The following is a 21,697-nucleotide window of genomic DNA, read 5'->3' on the forward strand; positions in this document are numbered from 1 at the left end:
AGAGAGTGATTGGCATTGGAATGGGCTGCCCAGGGAGGTGGTGGAGGCACCATCCCTGGAGGTCTTCAAGCAAAGCCTGGATGAGGCACTTAGTGCCATGGTCTGGTTGGTTGGGCAGGGCTGTGTGCTAGGTTGGAGGGGATGAGCTTGGAGGTCTCTTCCAACCTGGTTGATTCTGTGATGGGACACTTGGTCACTGCCCAGCCCTGCTGCCTCCATGGTCTCTCCTAAGGACTGTCACCATGGGTTAGCCCACTCCAGCAACTCCTGCTGGGCAGCACCAAAGCCAGAGAAGCACTGGAACTGGGCTCCACAGCCTGCTTTCCCACCCCCACTGCTGCAGGCAACAGCCACTTGACCACAGGAGACACCAGGATGAGACAGAAAGCTTTTAACGCTGATGCAAACTGTTCCCCTCCTGTGTTTTCTGACTGCAACCAAGCTGCAAAGCACAGGCAAGCCCCAGAGCTTCAGAGGACCACACTGGCACCCTCCTACCTGCCCTGGCTGCTGTGGGATGTCAAGGGAAGTAACTGTGGCTCTGTCTAGCTTGGTCTGGGACTCAGGAATGAAGGAGAGTTGGTGATCCACACCTCCTCCACACTCCAGACACAGCCTTGAAGGCCCAGAGATGTGCTAAATGAAGAGGTCAGCAGGGCTGATGCGCAGCTCTAACCCAAAAGCTACCTTCTCACTTTCAGTCTTTTTTGCAGTGTGACTGAGTTGCCCTTAAGAACTAAAAGCTGTAACCTCCCCTCCTCCAGCGAGGGAATTTCTTCTCTGGGTGAGGAGACAAAGAAAAGCACTAAAGAAAGGAAGAGAGGGGGGGAAAAAAAGGAGGAGAGGAGAGCAGTGCATTATAGAGGCAAGGAAAAGAACTCACAGACACCAAAGGAAAAAGGCTCTGTGATGATTCACCCATTCAGAGGCATTCAGTCTCAATGCCTCCCAGGGCAAAATGCTTTTACTCTTGTTATCCACTCCAGGTGATCTGGGAAAGAGCTGGGATCGAAATAAAGAACAACTCCACTGCATGCCAGAAGTCCCAGCCCAGAACATCTTTCAGGCAGGGAGGTACAGTGAAGAAAATGCTTCCACAGAGTTGCACTCAGCCCCTAACTGATTTAACTCCTGCAAGTTTAAAAGTAGCTGAAGGCTGCCAGAAGTGGGGGGACAGGCTCTGCTCACTGCTCCCTGGGATAGGACAAGCAGCAATGGATGGAAGCTGCAGCACAGGAGGTTCCAGCTCAACACAAGGGGGAACTTCTTGGCTGGAAGGGTCCCAGAGCCCTGGCACAGGCTGCCCAGAGAGGTTGTGGAGTCTCCTTCTCTGGAGACTTCCAAGGCCTGTCTGGATGTGTTCTGTGTGATCTGTGTCCTGCTGTGGCAGGGGGTTGGACTGGATGATCTCTTTGGGTCCCTTCCAACCCCTAACATCCTGTGAGCCTGTGAGTCCCATAGGCCAGAGCTGAGCAGATGTGGGCTAGAGGAGGTGAAAGGGGGCTGGAGCTCCTCTCCTATGCAGACAGGCTGGGAGAGTTGGGGCTGTTCAGCCTGGAGAAGGCTCCAGGGAGACCTTAGAGCTGCATTTCAATAGCTGAAGGGGACCTACAGGCAGGCTGGGGAGGGATGGTGCAGAAGAGCTTGAGGTGATAGGATGAGGGCAATGGTTTGGAACCAGAGCAGGGGAGATTTAGGTTGGACATCAGGAGGAAGTTGTGCACAGGGAAGTTGTGCATTGGTTTGGAACCAGAGCAGGGGAGATTTAGGTTGGACATCAGGAGGAAGTTGTGCACAGTGAGGGTGCTGAGACACTGGCACAGGCTGCCCAGGGCTGTGCTTGAGGCCCCATTCCTGCAGACATTCAAGCTCAGCCTTGCTGTGTCCCTGTGCAGCCTGCTCCAGCTGGAGGTGTCCCTGCTGCCTGTGGGGGGTTGGACCAGATGTGCTTGGAGGGTCCCTTCCAACCTGATGCAATATGTAAAGCTGTAAAAACAAAGTCCCTGGGAAGAACACTGTGCCCCAGCCAGCTCCTGGCACTGTGGTTCCATGGGGCTGATGGCACTGCCAGGCACTGAGCCAGAAACTGGCTTGAACTTTGTGCTGTGTGACTGCTCTGGAAGCAGCTCTGGAGATCTGGAGAGAGGTTAATGGAACTTAACAAGCTACCATGCTGCAGCTTGACCACTGCAATGCTGAGGGTGGCTCAGGACAAAGCAGAGGAGCTGTAAATTAGGCTTAACCTAAGATGTCCTTCCCTGTTTGTCACAGGCTGGAAGGCTGCATGCAGACTGGAACTGTAGTTCAGCTGTTGAGCAGCAACTAAGGCACAATAATTTGATCATGAGTCAGAGCCCTCACTCTAAGCAAGGCTGATTCAGTGCTGGTACAATAAACAGTCTGCTCTCTGCACATCATCTGTTTTCAGGCAGGACCCAACAGAGCAAGGTGTTACAAAACCAGCTGCAGCTGACTGTGCCCAAGCTGAACAAAGCTTCCCAAAGCACCACCCCACTGCAAATCACAGCCAAAGCTCTGCTCACTGGGAGTGGGACACAACTTCTTGGCACAAACTCTGCACAGATCAAGATATCCACTCAGAAGCTACATAACAAAGCTAGAAATGGAGAGGTTCAGCCTGGATGTTAGGAAGAAGTTCTTCAGCATGAGGGTGGTGAGAGCCTGGAAGGGGTTGGCCAGGGAGGTGAGCAAAACTGGACACAGTACTCACGTGAGGCTATGGTCTGGTGATGAAGGCTGCTGGGATGAAGGTTGGATTGGATGATCCTGGTGGTCCTTTCCAACCACAGTGACTCATAGTGATTGGGTGTTGTGCTGAGGGGTTTGGGTTAGTCAAGCACTTGTCAGTGTGAGACTAATGATTGGACTGGAGGAGCTTGAAGGTTTTTTCCAATCTAAGAAATTCTGTGAAGTGGTGGAAGCCTCATCCCTGGAGGTCACAGAACGTCAGGGGCTGGAAGGGACCTCAAAAGATCATCTAGTCCAAAACCTCTGCCAGTGCAGGATCACTTACACCAGATCACACAGCCCACTCTGTAACCTCTCTATGAAGCTCAGGAACAGGCAGAGGACTGCAAGTAGGAGATGACCACGTAGCAGCAGGATGAAGGGCAAGGCTGAGGCTAAGGGCCCACATTGCCTTGCAAATCAAGGCTGAGGCTGTGTAAGTGCAGAGTCATTGGACACTGGAATGGGCTGCCCGGGGAGGTGGTGGAGTCGCCGTCCCTGGGGCACTTCAAGGCAGGACTGGACGTGGCACTTGGTGCCATGGTCTGGCCTTGAGCTCTGTGGTAAAGGGTTGGACTTGATGATCTGTGAGGTCTCTTCCAACCTTGATGATACTGTGATGCTGTGATACTGTGAATGAAATGGCTGCAGACGCAGCTGAATCCCTGCTGAAGCTTTCAGTCTCCTGAGCAGCAGCTTCTGGCTTCCTCCCACAGCTTCTCAACCCTGCATTTTATGCAGGTGTTTAAGGCCAGGCTGGATGAGGCTGTGGGCAGGTGTGAGGTGTCCCTGCCCATGGCAGAGGGGTTGGAACTGGCTGCTCCTTGTGGTCCCTTCCAACCCTGACTGCTTCTATGATTCTACTTTCCCTTGGCTGGAAGAACCTCTTCACCCCAGGGGAACACTCATTGCACAACCTGAATCTAGCCAGAAAGGGTTCATTTGCTAAAGACCAAAGGAAAACAAATCAATCCCAACCTTGCCTCCAGAATTCCAAAAGGAAAACTGCTGTGGTGTTTACACTGAAGCTGCTGTGGGTTGATGACTCTGCAACCTCCCAACAGTTCTTGCTGCCATCATGTGAAAGTTGGGAAATCCCAGCTGCAGAGCCAGAAGGGATTGTCCAAGCCTTTCATCTCCCCTGCTAGGGTTATTTTTCCCAAGTGTTTGGAAGCTCTCTAAAAACACACAGGGTTTGTCCTGGCCACACTGCATTAAAGAGCAATTCCAAGCAGGCTTTTCTACCAGCCTGAGGATGTTCTCCTGAATGTCTCCATGAATAAAACACTTCACAACAGATTGGGCCCTTGAGGCTTCTGGGGAAAAAAAAAACCCTCATGCACCAGTGTGGAAAAAGTCAGGCACAAGCCCATGCCAAAACCTATCAGACACAGAGCTTGGGGTTCACTTCCAGCACAGCAACAGATTTCAGAGCCTTCCTGCAAAGCTGAAACCATGGCAAAGCAGCTGCTGCCCTGCTGTGCCACAGAACCAAGCAACAAGCAGCACCACCCAAAACAGCCCTTCAAATGAAGCATCAAATATGGCCTGCAGGGCACTGCCAGGGACAGCCTTGCTGCCAAGCACTGCTGAACCCCTGCCTGAGTAGCATCTCACAGAGTGGTTTGGGTTGGAAGGGACCTTAAAGCTCAGCCAGTTCCAACCCCCTGCCATGGGCAGGGACACCTCCCACCAGCCCAGCCTGCTCAAGACCTCATCCAACCTGACCTTCAACACCTCCAGGGAGGTTGTGGAGCACCTCTTACCAGCACAGGTTACACATCCAGCCTGGCCTTGAACACCTCCCTGGGCAACCTCTGCCAGTGTCTCCTCACCCTCCCTCTCTGTGCTCCACAACCTCCCTGCCCAACCTGTGCCAGTGTCTCCTCACCCTCCCTCTCTGTGCTCCACAACCTCCCTGGCCAACCTCTGCCAGTGTCTCCTCACCCTCACTGCCAAGAATTTCTTCCTGATCTCCACTCTCAATCTGCCCTCCTCGAGCTTCAGTCCATTCCTTCTCATCCTGGCACTCCCAGGCCTTGTCAAAAGTCCCTCCCCAGCTATCTTAGAGCACCTGGAAGGCTGCTCTAAGGTTTCTCTGGAACCTTCCTATCAGTACAAACATCTCAAGAGAGCTTAAACAGAGCAAAGAGATGACACAGAGACCCCACACCCTAAGATCCCTGAAGACTCTGCCAACCCTCCTGCTGGAATACTTTTCTACTCTTCAGCTCTATAAGTAGCTGGTAGAACAAGGGAGTGCAGTGGCAGTGCCCAAACACTACAGCACTGCCACCAAGGTCCAGATCTGGGCTCTGGGTCACAAAGTAGCCTACATGGAAACTCCTCTTAGGCAGACGATTTGCCTGCAGATTAGATACTTTTGTGGTAACCTCAGACTCTGCTTAAGCAAAGCTCAGGTCATGCCCTGCAGCAAGCAAGGAGATTCCCAACCACAGCAGTGACTCAGGCAGTCTGCAGAGACCTGATATGAACTGAAAGCTTTGCAGATTAGACAGAATCACAGAATGGCAGGGGCTAGAAGGGACCTCCAAAGCTCATCCAGTCCAATCCCCTTGCCAGAGCACGGAATCAGTTCACACAGAATCAGTCAGGGCTGGAAGGGACCACTAGCAGCATCCTCTAGTTCCAACCCTCTGCCATGGGCAGGGACACCTCACATCCAGGCAGGTCTTAAATATCTCTGGAGAAGGAGACTCCACAACCCCCCTGGGCAGCCTGTTCCAGTGTTCTGGCAGTCTCACAGGGAAAAAATCCTCCTCATGTTTACATGAGGCTCAGGGCAGAGCTCATTGCTGTCTGCAGCTGCCTGCAGGGAGGCTGTAGCCAGGTGGGGTTGGGCTCTGCTGCCAGGCAAGCAGCAACAGAACAAGGGGACACAGCCTCAAGGTGTGCCAGGGCAGGTCTAGGCTGGATGTTAGGAGGAAGTTGTTGGCAGAGAGTGATTGGCACTGGAATGGGCTGCCCAGGGAGGTGGTGGAGTGGCTGTGGCTGGAGGTGTTGAAGCCAAGCCTGGCTGGGGCACTTAGTGCCATGGTCTGGTTGGTTGGGCAGGGCTGGGTGCTAGGTTGGGCTGGCTGAGCTTGGAGCTCTCTTCCAACCTGCCTGATTCTATGAAATGAAACTTCCTCTGCCTCACCTTCCACCACTGCCCCTTGTGCTGTCACTGGCACCACCCAGCAGAGCCTGGCTCCAGCCTCCTGCCACTCACCTGCACATCTTTCTAGCCCTTGATGAGGTCACCTCTCAGGCTCCTCTTCTCCAAGCTAAAGCATCTTCCCAAGGTTCTGCACCCTGACTGTGAGGAAGAGCACCCAGGAAGGCAATCGCAGCAGCCAAACACACCCACACGTGTGCCCGGGGCACTGGCAGAGCACACAGACACCTCTGCTACTGAGAGCTCTCTGCTGTGACACCTCACAGGGCTTTACACACCTTCGAAATGAACAACGGCAGCTCAGCTCACAGGGCAGGGGCCTGCTGATTCCCAGCCCGACAGAGACATCCTGTGCCACAAAGCTGCAAGTGCAGCCCCTTGGAGCTCAGAGGCTGGAGTAGGTCAGAAAAGGATTGGTAAGCAAGACCTGGTGGGTGCCAGCAGCAACACAGGAGCCAACAGAACTGCTGAGTCCTTTCCTGTCTTATCTTACACTCACCATAGAGATCAGGTCCGTGAGAGGTGAAGACATTGTACAGAACGATGTTGAGAGGTGCAACTACCAACTTCCCATAGTAATAGCTGTCCACAGCTACCAGTGGCACCTGGAAGAAAGCATGGTCTGTTATTTCAGGTGCCAGAAGCTCCATTTGCCTCTTACTTAATGGAGTCCACCCCTTCCATTGCAGCCCCAGCCCATTCCCTCTCTCAGCTGTCACAGCTACTCACCAAAAACAGCAGCAGTGACACCACACACCAGTTCAGGAAACTCTTCCACCTCTGCTTCAGTACCAACAAGTCAAAGGCAATAGGAAGCCTGAAAGAGAGATCAGATGTCAGCTGGAGACTCTGTCTTTCTCCACTGTAGGTCTTCCTGCCCCTTCAAAACAAGCACAGAATCACACACAGGAACACATCCAGGCAGGTTTGGAATGCCTCCAGAGAAGGAGACTCCACAACCTCTCTGGGCAGCCTGCTGCAGGGCTCCAGCACCCTCACAGTGACAAAGTTTTCCCTTCTGTTCCAGTGGCACCACCTCCTCTGCTCCACTTTGCCTCCACTGCCCCTTGTCCTGTCACTGGACATGCCTGAGCAGAGCCTGGCTCTGTCCTCCTGACACTGCCCTGCACATCTTCATCAGCATGAATGAGGTCACCCTCAGGCTCCTCTGCTCCAAGCCCCAGCTCCCTCATCCAGTCCTCACAGGGAGATGTTCCACTGCCTTTGGCATCTTTGTGGCTCTGTCCTGGACTCTTTCAAGCAGTCCCCTGAGGTCCTTCTCGAACTGAGGCACCCAGAACTGGACACAATATTCCAGTAGCTCTAATAGTTCAAATATTCCACTAATTCCAGTAGTGGTTGGACAAAACAGGTCTGTGGGTATATGAAAATGAATTGATGCCTCTTCTCTCCTCTCATGCAGGCATCCAAGCAGGGCAGTAGCTGGAAGGAAACCATCACTTCTCTGGGCTCTGCTTCTACTCCATATTCCAGCCACCCAGCTTAGGTCTTACTCTCTGTACACTAAGATGAGGAAATCTCCCCAACCTAGGCTCCTCAAAAGCAAAAAAATCAGGCTATGGAAGCCTGCAGCAGTGCTCCTGGCCCAGGCTAACAGCTCAGTCTCTGCTAGTTTCTTCTTCCAGCTCTCCAACCCCTACATCCTCCCCTACCAGGCAAGAAACATTTGGCAAAGTGCAGAATTCCTGAGCCCTCCTCTCCTTACCCAAGAGCTGCACTGAAGGGCCAGCCCAGAAGGGCTCCAGCAGCCACCCCCAGCACTGCTACAGAGGTCTTGTCCATATACCAGCCAGTAATGGCAACCACTGTGGTGTACATGCAGAAACTGCTTGGCAGGAAAGCTGCAACACAGGGAAGGAAAAGGGTTAGGGAGACCTGCATGAGGCCAAGACAAGGCTAATCATCTCCCAGTCATTCCCACTGGAGCTGGGATTTGATACAGGACACTCTCACTTCAGTGGAAGCAAAATAAACCAAAAAGAGGTATTGTGCCAAGACCAGAAGGCTTCTTTCTTTGCTGACACTCAGCAGGTGAGAGCAGCCACAGCCACCACTTGAAATGCTTACTGCACCCTCTGTACTTCACTAGATGGAGAAAAATGAAATGAACCTGCTCAGGGGGCAGCAGAAAATGGGATCTGACTTTGCACTGTCCCTGAAACACCTGGGCAGAAGGAGGAGACCTAGGACACTGCAAAAACAACGAAGGGAAAGTCCTTTCTCCCCTGACCACAAACAAACAGACAAAACCCAAGGGCAAATCAGGATTATCTCAGCACTCCTGAGCTGGGCTGTTTCCCTTTAGTGCTGTAGATCTTCTCCCTGGACCTGTCTTTGGACAAAGCAACTGCTGGTGTCACTGCTAAGCAAACTCACCTGCAGATGAGCAAAACATCCCAGTGCTGAGTACTAAGAAGGCCAACATCAGGCGGCTCACATGCAGCCCAAACTTCTTGCACACAGCCCTAAGGAAGCAAAAACACCCTCAGTGCATGAAAGAACTGCACCCAGTGCATGCAGAGCCACAAAGCCAGCCCAGAAGGGCTCCAGCCCCCACCCCCAGCACTGCTGCAGAGGTCTTGTCCCTAGACCAGCCAGTTATGGCAGTCACTGTGGTGTGCATGCAGAACCTGCTTGGCAGGAAAGCTGCCACACAGGGAAGGAAAAGGGTTAGCACAGCTGTCCCACAGAGGGAGAACTGCATGAGGTCAAGACAAGGCTAATCATCTCCCATATCCATGGGCCACCCTGAGAGCTTTGGGTTGGGTGATTCTCATTACTCAGCCACTGGCAGCAACCTGAAGAGCAGTCTGGCCTGGCATTTCAGACCCTTGTAAACTCCACCAGTGCAAAACTCTAGAACAGAGACTTCCCTTCTATCATTGGCAGCTGCACTCACACCAATCTCAGGACCTCAAGGAGCCTGCAGTGCTGTGCCAATATCAATCATCCATCTACCTGAGATCTTGCACCCCAAACAGAGCACCGCTCACATTCCTCAAACCAGGCTGTTGCTGATGGAAGAGTCAGGCAAGGAAAGAGTTTAAAAGCCACAAATGAAGAGGCAGCAGGTAAGAAATGAGAACACAGCTTAGACAAGATAATTGTATGTTCAGGCTACAGCTTTCAGGGGATGTAGACACCCCTGGCAGATACACCACAGCAATAATTACTGCATTCAACTAACATTCACTGTGGTAAACAAACACAGCAGCAGGCTCACCTGCAGCACAGCTCACTTCACAACACTCCCACCCTGCTCACTGCTAGTAGTGAGGAATCACAGAATCAAGCAGGTTGGAAGAGAGCTCCAAGCTCAGCCAGCCCAACCTAGCACCCAGCCCTGCCCAACCAACCACACCATGGCACTAAGTGCCCCAGCCAGGCTTGGCTGCAACACCTCCAGCCACAGCCACTCCACCACCTCCCTGGGCAGCCCATTCCAATGCCAATCACTCTCTCTGCCAGCAACTTCCTAACAACATCCAGCCTCAACCTGCCCTGGCACAGCTTGAGACTGTGTCCCCTTGTTCTGTTGCTGGGGGCCTGGCAGCAGAGCCCAACCCCTGGCTACAGAATGAATGTAGTCACCACAGTGATGAAGTAGCATATGTCAGAAAACAATTTTGCCCTAAAAAGTGGAATTCTGACTCATTTTTCACCAAGTTAGAACAGGTATTTTCAAGGTTCACTGTGAAAAGCAGCCCAGTTTACCAGTCACATCTACACAAGAGCTTCAGGGTGTATTTCCTGGGGCAATAACTGAGTGTGTCACAGGGCCAGAGGATATCAGGGGATGGAAGGGACCCAAAGAGATCATCCAGTCCAACCCCCTGCCACAGCAGGACCACACAATCTAGCTCAGGGCACACAGGAACACAGCCGGGCAGGCCTGGAAAGGCTCCACACAAGGAGACTCCACAACCTCTCTGGGCAGCCTGTGCCAGGGCTCTGGGACCCTTCCAGGCAAGAAGTTCCCCCTTGTGTTGAGCTGGAACCTCCTGTGCTGCAGCTTCCATCCACTGCTGCTTGTCCTATCCCAGGGAGCAGTGAGCAGAGCCTGTCCCCCCCTCCTGACCCCCAGCCCTCAGATATTGATAAGCATTGATTAAATCCCCTCTCAGTCTTCTCTCCTCCAGCCTAAGCAGCCCCAGGGCTCATCATCACTCACACTGCTTCAAAACATTCACTGTAGACAGCTCCTAACACTCACTTGTAGAAGTAGAGTTCACAAATGCAGCTCAGGAAGGCCAGGAAACATCGGAGGAAGTAGAAGATAAGAACCTAGAAGACACAGTCAGAGTCTGAACAAGGTTTGCAACAAAGATTATGCAACTCTTACTAAGCTGATCCTGAGAACAAGAGCACTGAACAGGATGAAACAAGTTTGGCAGTGGTGAATGAGCCTGTTCTTGTAGCTCCAAGTGCCAAGCTCCAAGGGATGCTGGAGATTCTGGCAGTCCTGTACCACTGAAGTCCTTTACACCACAGGAATTTAACTCAGCCCACTGAATTTAGCAGAGCTACTCCTCTTTTCTGTTATCAGGTGTAGCCATGGATACCCACACAGAACAGACATTCAGTGATTTCTGTGACTTCAGTTCCAACATCCCTTGCAGAACACAGTTCATTGGGGGAAAAAATCATCCAAACAGTCATTGATAGCTGCCACAAACCCCAGCATGAGCTTCTAAAGCATTGGGGTGAAATTCAGAGGGGTGAATGAGAGCCTATGGCTGCCAGGTAACAATGCCCACGCCTGTACACATTCATGGGGCCAAGGAGCTACCTGCCCTTCTGTGACAGCTTCTCAGTCAAACTGGAGCCTGACAGCACTTCCCAGTAGCTTCCCAGCCACTTCTCTTTGGATCCCCTGGGGTCAGCTCACAAAACCTTGAAAATCCTTACAGGGAAGTTAGTGTTTCCCAGGCTCTCAGGATGGCAGGGGTTGGAAAGGATCAAAGAGATCATCCAGTCCAAACCCCTGCCAGAGGAGGACCACACAATCTAGCTCAGGGCACACAGGAACACATCCAGACAGGCCTGGAAAGGCTCCACAGAAGGACACTCCACAACCTCTCTGGGCAGCCTGTGCCAGGGCTCTGGGACCCTTCCAGGCAAGAAGTTCCCCCTTGTGTTGAGCTGGCACCTCCTGTGCTGCAGCTTCCATCCATTGCTGCTTGTCCTATCCCAGGGAGCAGTGAGCAGAGCCTGTCCCCCCCTCCTGACCCCCAGCCCTCAGCTATTGATAAACATTGATTAAATCCCCTCTCAGTCTTCTCTTCTCCAGACTAAGCAGCCCCAGGGCCCTCAGCCTCTCCTCATCAGGCAGTGCTCCAGTCCCCTCATCATCCTCAGAAACACATCACTCACAGCCCCTGCACAGGCACTTGGCTCAGGGACCAAAGCCACAGTCACTCCAGGAAAGACCTCTGCAGGACACTTCACTTCCATTTCACTTCACTTCACTTCACTTCACTTCACTTCTTCCTGGCCTTGGCACCCAGTCAGCTGCCAGCAGGCCAGCAACCCCTCGGTGCTTCGTAAACACTAATTCTCTCACCTCTGAAAACAACCAAAGCAGCTGTTTGAAACAGCCCAAAGGCATGCTCAGTCGTCAGGAAAGAAGCTTTGCAGCCTCTGATTTACCTTGTTGGTCTGCAGAACTCTGGCATGGAACAAGGCTGGTAAGGCATGAAGCCACAGGTAAGCATAGGAGCGGATGGCATAGGCTGGGGAGTATTCCCATGTCTGGAACCCCTTCCCATAAACGAGGTAGTGTGTCTGCAGTGGAGAGCAAACAGAAAAGAAAGATGCATCACACAAAGTAAACAGCTTTGCATTTCCCATCTCTGAAGCCCTGAGTAAGGAAACTTCTCTTTGAAAGACAGAGATCAGCACAAGGTTTTACATAAACCTGCACTTGCAGGGGGCAGCTACGAATCAGAGAATCAAGCAGGCTGGAAGAGAGCTCCAAGCTCAGCCAGCCCAACCTAGCACCCAGCCCTGCCCAACCAACCAGACCATGGCACTAAGTGCCCCAGCCAGGCTTGGCTTCAACACCTCCAGCCACAGCCACTCCACCACCTCCCTGGGCAGCCCATTCCAATGCCAATCACTCTCTCTGACAACAACTTCCTCCTAACATCCAGCCTCAACCTGCCCTGCCACAGCTTGAGGCTGTGTCCCCTTCTTCTGTCCCTGGCTGCCTGGCAGCAGAGCCCAACCCCACCTGGCTACAGCCTCCCTGCAGGCAGCTGCAGGCAGCAATGAGCTCTGCCCTGAGCCTCCTCTGCTGCAGGCTGCACCCCCCCAGCTCCCTCAGCCTCTCCTCACAGGGCTGTGCTCCAGGCCCCTCCCCAGCCTTGCTGCCCTTCTCTCAAGACCTTCCAGCACCTCAACATCTCTCTGCAATGGAGGAGCCCAGAACTGGACACAGCACTCTGGCTCTGGCCAGCCTGCTCTAGGGTAGGGTGCCTCTGCCCATGGCAGGGGGGTTGGAATCAGATGATCCTTGTGGTCTCTTCCAACCCTAACTGATTCTATGATCCTACTCAAGGTGTGGCCTGACCAGTGCCGAGTTCAGGAGCAGAAAAACCTCCCTACACACCTCCACTTTACAGGGGAGTGGTGAGACAGTGGCACAGGCTGTGCAGGGAAGCTGTGGATGCCTTCTCCCTGCAGGTGTTCAAGGCCAGCCCGGATGAGGCCTGGGGCACCCTGCTCTAGTGGAAGGTGTCCCTGCCCACGGCAGGGGGCTGGAACTGGATGAGCTTTAAACCCCCTTCCAACCCAGCCCATTCTATGGCTGTACGAAGGCAAGAAAACCATTTACCGGCTCCCAGTAGTTAAATGTCTCATCGCAATCTGAGATGTTGCTCAAGAGAGCTGCACAGAACCTGGCTGAGATGAGACACTTGAACGCTGTCGATCCTTCAGGGGCCCAAACTTGTCCTGCTTTGCTCCCAGACGACCTAACCCGAAGAATTAAAACGCAAACATGCAGCCAGCAACCTCAGCAGCACGACCGCGGCTCGCAACGCCACACCGGGCAGCGAAGCCCACACCCGCCCCCGCCAGGCTGCCCGCGGCACGCCGCAAGCACGGGGGCCGCTTCCACTCGCCGCTTGCCCCGGGGCTTGCCAGTCCCCTCCCGAGGAAGCGCCACCCTCCCCCTCACCGCGCCGCAGCGGAGGCTCGGAGCGCTTCCCCCACTGCTGCAAGCCATCCCCGCCGGCACCTCGCCCTCTCCCCCACCGCGGCGGGCCCGGGGAGAGCTGCGCCGAAGGCAGCGCCACACGGCCGGCGAGCCGCACGGCCGCCCTCGGGGCGATGGGCACCGGCGAGCCCGAGCGCCCCGCAGCGAGCCGATCCCCGGGCGGAGGCTCGCAACTGCACCGCCCCGCCGGCGCCGGGCCCCCCAGGGGCGTTCGGGATCCCGCCCGAGTGACGGCGGTAAAACCCGCCCCCGCCACACCGCCGCCCCGGGGGCCCGCTGCGGCTGCCCCTGCGCTGCGCCACTTACTCCGAGCGGCTCTCCTCCGCGCCCGAGCCTTCCGACCGCGCCCGAGCCGACTCGCCGCCGCCGCCGCCGCCCGCCCGCGTCCGTTGCCGGGCCCCTTTGGCGGCCATGCCGAGTACGGGAAGCCGAGCGCCCGCTCCCGCCGCCAGCGAACGAGACGAGAGCGGCGCCGAAGCCGCCGGCCGCCATGCCGGGTGTGGGCACGGGGGCGCGCTCCGCTGCGGGCAGCGCCGCAGCCTCCTCCGCCCGCGCACCCGTCCGCGGCCCTCCCCCCTCTTCCCGTCCCTGATCTCTTTCCCTTTCCCCTAGCCTCCTCCTTTTCCTTCCCTCGCCCCTTTCCCCTTCGCTCCCCGGGCAGCGCTGGGCAGGAGAGCAGCTCAGTGTGGCACACGCCGCTGCCAGAGCACTTTATTGGGTACCGCCGGCACTGAAGAGCTGGGAATGGGGCAGGGAGAGAAGCTGGCTGGAGGCAGAGGAGGAGCATCTTCCTTCCACACGCCATGGATGCTTAAGGGTAGATGTGGAAGCCGTCGGGGCTCGGGTGGTGCCGGGCAGAGGCACCTCCGGGGGTCGGGTGGTGCTGGGGACAGCTGCTGCCGGGGGGCTGTGGTTCCTCGGACCTGACCTTTGTGGAGGCTGCTGGAGCACACGGAGGAAGCTTCCAGCATGTGGCACCAGGAGGCAAATGCGAGAGGGAAGAGGAGCGGAGGATGTCCAAGAGAGTGGAGGAAAAGGAAGGGCACTCCGGGCAAAGAGAGCTCCCTGACCACGCATGATCTTTGCCAGCACCTTTAGGGTGCCCTGGCTGGCTGTGTGCTGGGTGACCTCCCTGTAAGCAGGGCTTGGTCTCTGCTTCTGCTGTCGTTGGCCTTTTGCCACTCTGCTCCTTTGGCTGCCCGGAGCCTGGCAGCACTGTAAGCAGAGTTTGAACTGGCATCTCCACACCCGAGGGAGAAACAGAGCTCCCTGGACCCCAGCCCCTCTGGGCTCAGGCTGTGCAGGGTCCTTTGCAAATAGAAAAGAGCCTCCCTCTGCCAGTGTACTGGGCACAGGTGCCAGCACTGAAGGCAGTGGGCAGAAGCAAGGTGAACTGGCAGCAGCAAGGAGGTCAGGTCCAGTCTCACCGGCCCTGGCCCAGCTCTGCTCTGCACTGTGAGGTTTCATGGCACAGAGCAGAAGGGGCTTGCCCTGCATTAACAGCAGTTCCCTCTTGAGAACGTGTGCAGGCCCTTGGAGTCCTCCTGCCTTTGTAAGAGGCACTGCTAGAACACAGCCTTAGCTCCCACGAGGTCAGGGCCACATTTCCCAGCTCAGCACCAAGCCACTGGAGACAACCCGCAAGGCTCTAGCGCAGGGTCACAGCCAGGCGCTGCTCTATCTCCTCCCGCAGCAGCAGCTGCATCTCTGCCACCTCCTGGCAGCTCAGGGCTTTGTCGCAGGACTGAAACGTCAGCCTGTAGCAGAGGCTCTTCCGACCCGTCTCTGGCTGCTGGAAGCTGTCCAGTAACCGGATGGATGTGACCATTTCACCTGACACCTGCCTAGCAATGGTGTGAAAAGCAACTTCATCGAACTGCTCCCCCTCAGGAACCCAAAAGCTGACATCGTGCACGTAGGAGGGTGGATATAAAGAAAAAGCCTTGAAAAGCCTTAACTCCCCTCTGGGAAACTGGCAGAGGAACCTTGTGTCTGATGTCCAGAGCATTCTCCAGTCAGCTATTCCACAGGTCAGCATGGCCAGGAGGTCAAGGTTCAGTGAAGCAAAGACAGCAACCAGCTCACTGCTTGCCAGGGTGTAATGATCTGTTCTTACAATTCCCACACAGGAGCTTGAAGTTTCTCTCTCCACAGAAAGGAGGTAATCGATATCACTAAGCTGAGATTCAAAGGCAGCAAAGTCACTCAGCTCAGCCGTGGCAAAGCTTGTTGCTTCCTCCAGACTGACACTCAGTTCAAAGCTGGAAACAGTCTGGTGGAGAGCCTGTATGCTTGATTTCATGTTCTTCACCAGCATCTGGATGCAGCTGTTCTCTGTACCCCTGTCGACTGCACATGCAAAAACCACCTCATGAAAAACAGGCATGGAGGAAGGAGTGATAAGACACCTCCTGAAAACAGGGCCAGAAAGAACATGAAGTGTCCCTGGTAGAAAGGCTTCTCTTTGAATTGCTGCCTGAGCATAAGGGAGAAGGGAAGGTCTAAGGCAGTACTGGTGTGAGGTGTGGTGTCCCTCTTGTGCATTCCCCCAGCCATTCTTATCTCTGTCCCTGCAAAAATCAGCATGGGGAGACAAAACTGCATTAGCCAATCCATTAGGCACTTCTTCAGTGCTTGGAGTCTCCTCTGGGCTCAGAGTGACCCAAAAGACATTTGAGTGGCAAGCAGAGTTGAGGTGACCTTGGTGGAGCAGAGGAAGGCAGCAGTCGGTGTCCTGTAATGGAAAGGCTTGGCTGAGCTTTGCTGTGAGCTTCTCCTTTATTGTCTGCACTGGATGAGTGGAACTCGGCTCCAGGAAACCCCTGTGAACAATGAAAGGGCATTGCAATGGGCTGCCCAGGGAGGTGGTGGAGTGGCTGTGGCTGGAGGTGTTGCAGCCAAGCCTGGCTGGGGCACTTAGTGCCATGGTCTGGTTGGTTGGGCAGGGCTGGGGGCTAGGTTGGGCTGGCTGAGCTTGGAGCTCTCTTCCAACCTGCTTGATTCTATGATTCTGCAGTTACTTGTTGGAGATCTGTGATATGTAATCTTGTAAAGGCCCAGGCCTGCAGTGACTAAGGAAAGCAGGAAGGAGGTAAAGGAGAAGCAGAGATATCCTGACATCAGCAACAAAGAGGAGTCTACTGACCAGAGATGGAAAAGACTCTGTGAGGAAGACTGTGCGAGGTGTTCATCACAGATAACCATTCCAAGACCACCAGGGTGGGCTGGGACTGGGGTGGAGAATGGAAAAATACCTCTGCTGATGAGCTGCAAGGAGTAATTGTAATAACCCTGCCTCTTGTTATGAATATGCCTGCTCTTGTACCATCAGCTGTGGCTTGTGCCAGCATGGGGTGCGCAGGGCTGATGGATCACATCTGCTGGACACACTCTGCTTAATGCCCCTGCTGGATCCCATTTACCTTCTTGGCCCCCTGGTTGGAATTCTGATTCCAAAAGCATTGAGCAGTGCAGTTTGGAGTCACAGCCATGAGCGTTGCTTTGTGGTCTGGTTGGTTGGCCAGGGCTGGGTGCTAGGTTGGGCTGGCTGAGCTTGGAGGTCTCTTCCAACCTCCTTGATTCTATGAAATTACAGACACCACTGAGCAGATTTCAGTGAAATGCCTTCCTGTGACCATCATCTGAGTGCAGCTTAGCCAAAACAGTCTCAGATACTGTACAGGGTTAACCCTCCAGGGGGAGTGACCTTGAACCTGACCCTAGGTGGTCTTGACCCCTCCCCAGGGGGGTTTTGAACACCACCAGATGATTCATGGTTAGAGCTCACTCTCTCTTCCAGCCTAAAGGTGTACAAAAGCAGGGGGACTTCCTGTTCTCTCTGGCTCCCTGCCTCCCTGCCTCCCTGCATCACCATCCAGTTCCTGGTTCTTACCACGGGGCCATCAGCCAGGAGGCAGACAAACCCTCAACCATCAAAAATCTGCTTGTATTTACACACTTTGCATTTGCTTTCCCTTCCCTATACCTTTGTAACTTCCCTACCTCAGATACCTTTTTAATTTATTGTTCAAGTTTTCTTAACTTCCAAATCAGAGTGAGATTATTTGGGTCTGCTTAGCTTTTCCTCTCTCTACATCTAATTCCTTTTGGGAAAGAAGGGGGGAGAGGGAAGGGCACCCTATAAATTGTTATTTGGTCCTATCAAATATATTTGGGTCTCTGGAAATTAGAACCCAGACAGACACAAAGCCAGTTTCTAGTAACTACCTGGAGAGTTCAAGTTTGCATTTTTGAGTTGTGTGGTCCAAGTACACAAGAAAGTTTCTCTTTTGTTTTGCAGACTGATTTTTAAGCAGGCCACAGCCACAAAGCCAACATGAAGCAGACTTGAAGGAGAAATGGAACAAGAAATCCTGCAAAGGGGAAAAGGAGGGAAGGTGAAGCAACTCCCTTTCATCTGACATCAGCTGTGTGCTGCTGCCATACAGGAACTCATCACAAAACTTACCTGTTAAATTTATCCACCAGTACTTGTGGTACTTGGAAAGAAACTTTTCTTTTCTCCAGCTCTATCTGACAGCTCACAGGCTTCAAACATGGCAGTGGTTTGCTTCGTGTGAAAACGTGGTTCAAAGCACCCCTTATGCAGAAAGATTTATCTTGGCTCCTGGCAATACACAAAGGCAAAGCCATTGATTATTGCCTACATTTGATGTTTCACAGGGGAGATTTAGGTTGGATTTCAGGAGGAAGTTCTGCACAGTCAGGGTGGTGAAACACTGGAACAGGCTGCCCAGGGATCAGAGAATGGTTTAGGTTGGAAGGGACCTCAAAGCTCATCCAGTTCCAACCCCCACTGACATAGGCAGGGACACCTCCCACTAGAACAGGTTGCTCAAGGCCTCATCCAAGCTGGCCTTGAACACCTCCAGGGAGATTGTGGAGCACAGAAGCACAGAATGGGATCAAAGATAGGAGAATGAATATCAGCTCTGCAGCTTTGCCCCAGGACAGTTACCTGTACCCTGTACACTTGTATCCGTGGATAGTTTCTGCTTCAAAAGGATGAACATTACTCAGGATGAATCCAGCTCCTGCTGCCACAGCCACTACTTGCCAGCTGTTGTGCCACTCTCTCCTTGGCTGATCAGCAGGTGTCCCACCTTGTCCATTGCAAAGAGCAACGTGGATCTCTCCTTCCTCTGTCAGCACTTCTGCAGAGCTGTAAGGGAAGTCAAGCAACAAGAAAAATCACTGTATCAAAATCACAGAACATTAGGAGTTGGAGGGACCTTGAAAGATCATCTAGTCCAACCCCCCTGCCAAGGCAGGATCACCTAGAGGTCACACAGGAACACATCCAGCTGGGTTTTGAATGCCTCCAGAGACTCCACAACCTCTCTGAGCAGCCCATTCCAGTGTGTGACACCCTTACAGTGAAAGAGCTTTTCCTTACATTCACATGGAGCCTTCTATACTGTCCTGTCCTGTGCAGCCTCCCATAGGAGTGGGCCATGTTGGGAGTACTGTGAAGTCTGTGTCCCAAACATGTGATGGAAGAAGGCTACTGCCTGCACACAGCCTTCATTTGTACAGTGGATCCTGCTAGCACACCCAGAACTTCTAGAATAGGTATAATTATATATATATATATAAAGTGTTATATAAATACACATATAGAGAAAAATAGTAGATACATACATGTATATAATATACACATAAGCAGGTTTGCTGATGGCACAATGCTGGGAGCAGTGACTGCCACCCCAGGAGGCTGTGCTGCCATTCAGCCAGACTGGCACAGGCTGGAGGGGTAGGCAGGGAGAAACGGAATGAAATTCAACGAGGGCAAGGGGAGAGTCTGGCACCTGGTAAAGAGCAAGCCCAGGGAGCAGGAGAGGTTGGGGACTGAGCTGTTGGAAGGCAGCAAAGGGGAAAAGGATCTGGGGGTGCTGGTGGATGGGAGGGTGAGCATGAGCCAGCAATGTGCTCTGGGGGCCAGGAGGGGCAATGCCATTCTGGGGTGGATTAGAGGGGTTTGGGTAGCAGGTCAAGAGAGGTCCTGCTGCCTCTCTGCTCTGCCCTGCTGAGGCCACATCTGCAGTACTGTGGCCAGTTCTGGGCCCCTCAGTTCAAGAGGGACACAGAACTGCTGCAGAGAGTCCAGCACAGAGCCACAGAGATGCTGAAGGGAATGGTAGAGCTCTGTTAGGAGCAGAGCCTGAGGGAGCTGGGGCTGTGCTGCTGGGAGGAGAGGAGGCTGAGAGGTGAGCTCAGCAGTGGCTCTAAAGCTGTGCAGGTGAGTGGCAGGAGGCTGGAGCCAGGCTCTGCTGGGGGATGCCAGTGCCAGGGCAAGGGGCAGTGGTGGGAGCTGAGGCAGAGGAAGTTCCATGTTAACCTGAGGAGGAATTTTTTCCCTGTGAGGGTGCCAGAGCCTGGCACAGGCTGCCCAGGGGGGCTGTGGAGTCTCCCTCTGTGCAGATATTCAAAACCCTGCCTGGATGTGTTCCTGTGTGATCTGGCCTAGGAGATGCTGCTCTGGCAGAGGGCTTGGACTGGATGAGCTTTGGAGGTCCCTTCCAGCCCCTGACATTCTGTGATGCTGTGATGCTATGATAATGCCAGAAAAACACCTGCAGCACAGCATGAGATCTGTGTCATGCAGTCAATTAGCAGAGAGCTACTTCTGGCTTACTCACCTGTGGAAGAAGCGTGCCAGAAGCTCTCTGTTCTTCACCACCCCAGCCTTCCTCCCACAGTGAGGGAAGTTGAAATAAATACAATCAAATCCTCTTTTCTCTGGCAAAAAGTAGTCCTTCAGCTTGGTACAGTCCACAGAAAACAGAACTTCTGCTCCTTCCAAAGGAAAAATCAAGACTTTCACGTTTATTGTTAGAGGAAAGCTTAAGGGAAGGTAGCAGTCCAAGGTCTCCAGTCCCCTTTTAAAGCACATCAGAGCAGCAGCTGCCAGGCATCTTCCCACCCTGCAACACCAGAAAGCCTTCTCTGCTCTCTGCAGACTTCTGCTATCTGGCCACTTGTTCCAGTGCCTTTTTAGTTTGATTAGATTTGGGGGTATTTAGAATCACAGCATGGTTTGGGTTGGAAGGGACCTTAAAGATCACCCAGTTTTAACCCCCTGCCCAGGTTGCTCAAGGTCCCATCCAACCTGGCCTTGAACACCTCCAGGGAGGGGACATCCACGACCTCCCTGGGCCGATAGTAGCTGATTTAACCACTTGAACGTTCCCATTCCTCGTGGCAAAAGTCTTCTGAGACTCCCCACCGGCGGGACCCATAAAATCACAGAACCAGGCAGGTGGGAAGAGAGCTCCAAGCTCAGCCAGCCCAACCTAGCACCCAGCCCTGCCCAACCAACCAGACCATGGCACTAAGTGCCCCAGCCAGGCTTGGCTGCAACACCTCCAGCCACAGCCACTCCACCACCTCCCTGGGCAGCCCATTCCAGTGCCAATCACTCTCTCTGACAACAACTTCCTAACAACATCCAGCCTAGACCTGCCCTGGCACAGCTTGAGGCTGTGTCCCCTTGTTCTGTCCCTGGCTGCCTGGCAGCAGAGCCCAACCCCACCTGGCTACAGCCTCCCTGCAGGCAGCTGCAGGCAGCAATGAGCTCTGCCCTGAGCCTCCTCTGCTGCAGGCTGCACCCCCCCAGCTCCCTCAGCCTCCCCTCGCAGGGCTGTGCTCCGGGACCCACCTCCTTCCCGCAGCCGGCAGATGTTCTCCGCCGCTCCCCCCCTCCCGCACGCCTCCTCCTCGCTCTCGTAGCAAGTGGCCACCAGGCAGGTCCCTGCGGCCCCGCACAGAGAGGCGGCGAAGGAGAAGTTGCCCTCCCCGAGCAGCAGCACTCGGCGCACCGCAGCCATCTCCGCGCCCGGCGCCGCCTCCTGACGTCCCGGGCGGGCCCCGCGGCCGGGCTGAGCTGAGCGCCGCCTGGTGGCGAGCGGGAGGCGGCCCCGGACCGGCTGCCGGCGAGGTTCCTGCCTGCGGCTTTCCGAGCGGCTTCACCTTTCGGCTTTGCCCGCACCTTTGCTGGCAGCCACTCCAGCCACGGACCCCTTGCGCAGCGCCCGAGGAGCTGCGGCCCCGGCGAGGGCAGAAGCGGGAGCGGAGGAGCCGCAGCAGGCTGAGGGCGGAGGGAGAGCAGCGGAGCTTTGCTGTCGGCTGCTCTGTTCGCATGCCCTGCGCCGGTGCACAGGGCGAGGGCAACGCCTCAGGAGCCACAGGGCAAGGGCAGTGTCTGAGGAGCCACAGGGCAAGGGCAGTGTCTCAGGAGCCACAGGGCAAGGGCAGTGTCTCAGGAGCCACAGGGCGAGGGCAACGCCTCAGGAGCCACTGGGCAAGGGGCAGTGTCTGAGGAGCCACAAGGCAAGGGGCAGTGCCTCAGGAGCCACAGGGGAAGGGGCAGTGTCTGAGGAGCCACAGGGCAAGGGGCAGTGTCTGAGGAGCCACAGGGCAAGGGGCAGCGTCTCAGAGTCCCGCGGGTAGCGACTACGGAAGGTTTACATCGGGACGGGGCGAGCGCAGCTGCTCGGAAAGCTGCTCCGAGG

General features: G+C 54.6%; 2 protein-coding genes across 2 annotated transcripts in view; both read right to left on the bottom strand.

The window, feature by feature from the left end:
* ALG9 (ALG9 alpha-1,2-mannosyltransferase) overlaps nucleotides 1-13,676 on the bottom strand; it is a 34,724-nt gene extending 21,048 nt beyond the window's left edge. The window contains exons 1-8 of the mRNA XM_064173302.1: nucleotides 13,473-13,676; nucleotides 12,783-12,921; nucleotides 11,597-11,731; nucleotides 10,161-10,231; nucleotides 8,324-8,412; nucleotides 7,653-7,788; nucleotides 6,656-6,743; nucleotides 6,426-6,531 (exon numbers count right to left, since the gene is read on the bottom strand). Coding sequence (XP_064029372.1) covers nucleotides 6,426-6,531; nucleotides 6,656-6,743; nucleotides 7,653-7,788; nucleotides 8,324-8,412; nucleotides 10,161-10,231; nucleotides 11,597-11,731; nucleotides 12,783-12,921; nucleotides 13,473-13,579 — 871 coding nt within the window. The 5' untranslated portion in view covers nucleotides 13,580-13,676. The remainder of the gene's footprint in view (nucleotides 1-6,425; nucleotides 6,532-6,655; nucleotides 6,744-7,652; nucleotides 7,789-8,323; nucleotides 8,413-10,160; nucleotides 10,232-11,596; nucleotides 11,732-12,782; nucleotides 12,922-13,472) is intronic.
* A 174-nt stretch (nucleotides 13,677-13,850) lies between these two features.
* On the bottom strand, nucleotides 13,851-21,326 carry FDXACB1 (ferredoxin-fold anticodon binding domain containing 1). Its single transcript, XM_064173089.1, has 6 exons — nucleotides 21,175-21,326; nucleotides 20,845-21,131; nucleotides 19,826-19,982; nucleotides 18,145-18,348; nucleotides 17,635-17,793; nucleotides 13,851-15,988 (listed from the first exon to the last, which is right to left on the bottom strand). Exons 1-6 carry the CDS (start codon nucleotides 21,324-21,326, stop codon nucleotides 14,815-14,817), a joined length of 2,133 nt encoding a protein of 710 aa, XP_064029159.1. The 3' UTR covers nucleotides 13,851-14,814.
* Nucleotides 21,327-21,697: the final 371 nt, after the last annotated feature.

Source organism: Pogoniulus pusillus, chromosome 38 (genome assembly GCF_015220805.1).
Source record: "Pogoniulus pusillus isolate bPogPus1 chromosome 38, bPogPus1.pri, whole genome shotgun sequence".
Lineage (NCBI taxonomy): Eukaryota > Metazoa > Chordata > Aves > Piciformes > Lybiidae > Pogoniulus > Pogoniulus pusillus.

What these genes read in the sequence shown, in the direction of transcription:
- FDXACB1 (XM_064173089.1), bottom strand. Translation starts at nt 21,326, where the DNA reads ATGCGAACAGAGCAGCCGACAGCAAAGCTCCGCTGCTCTCCCTCCGCC. An exon ending in TGGAGTGGCTGCCAGCAAAG is followed by an intron (nt 21,132 to 21,174) that starts GTGCGGGCAAAG and finishes GGAAAGCCGCAG; the next exon opens with GCAGGAACCTCGCCGGCAGC. An exon ending in CTGGTGGATAAATTTAACAG is followed by an intron (nt 15,989 to 17,634) that starts GTAAGTTTTGTG and finishes CATTGTTCACAG; the next exon opens with GGGTTTCCTGGAGCCGAGTT.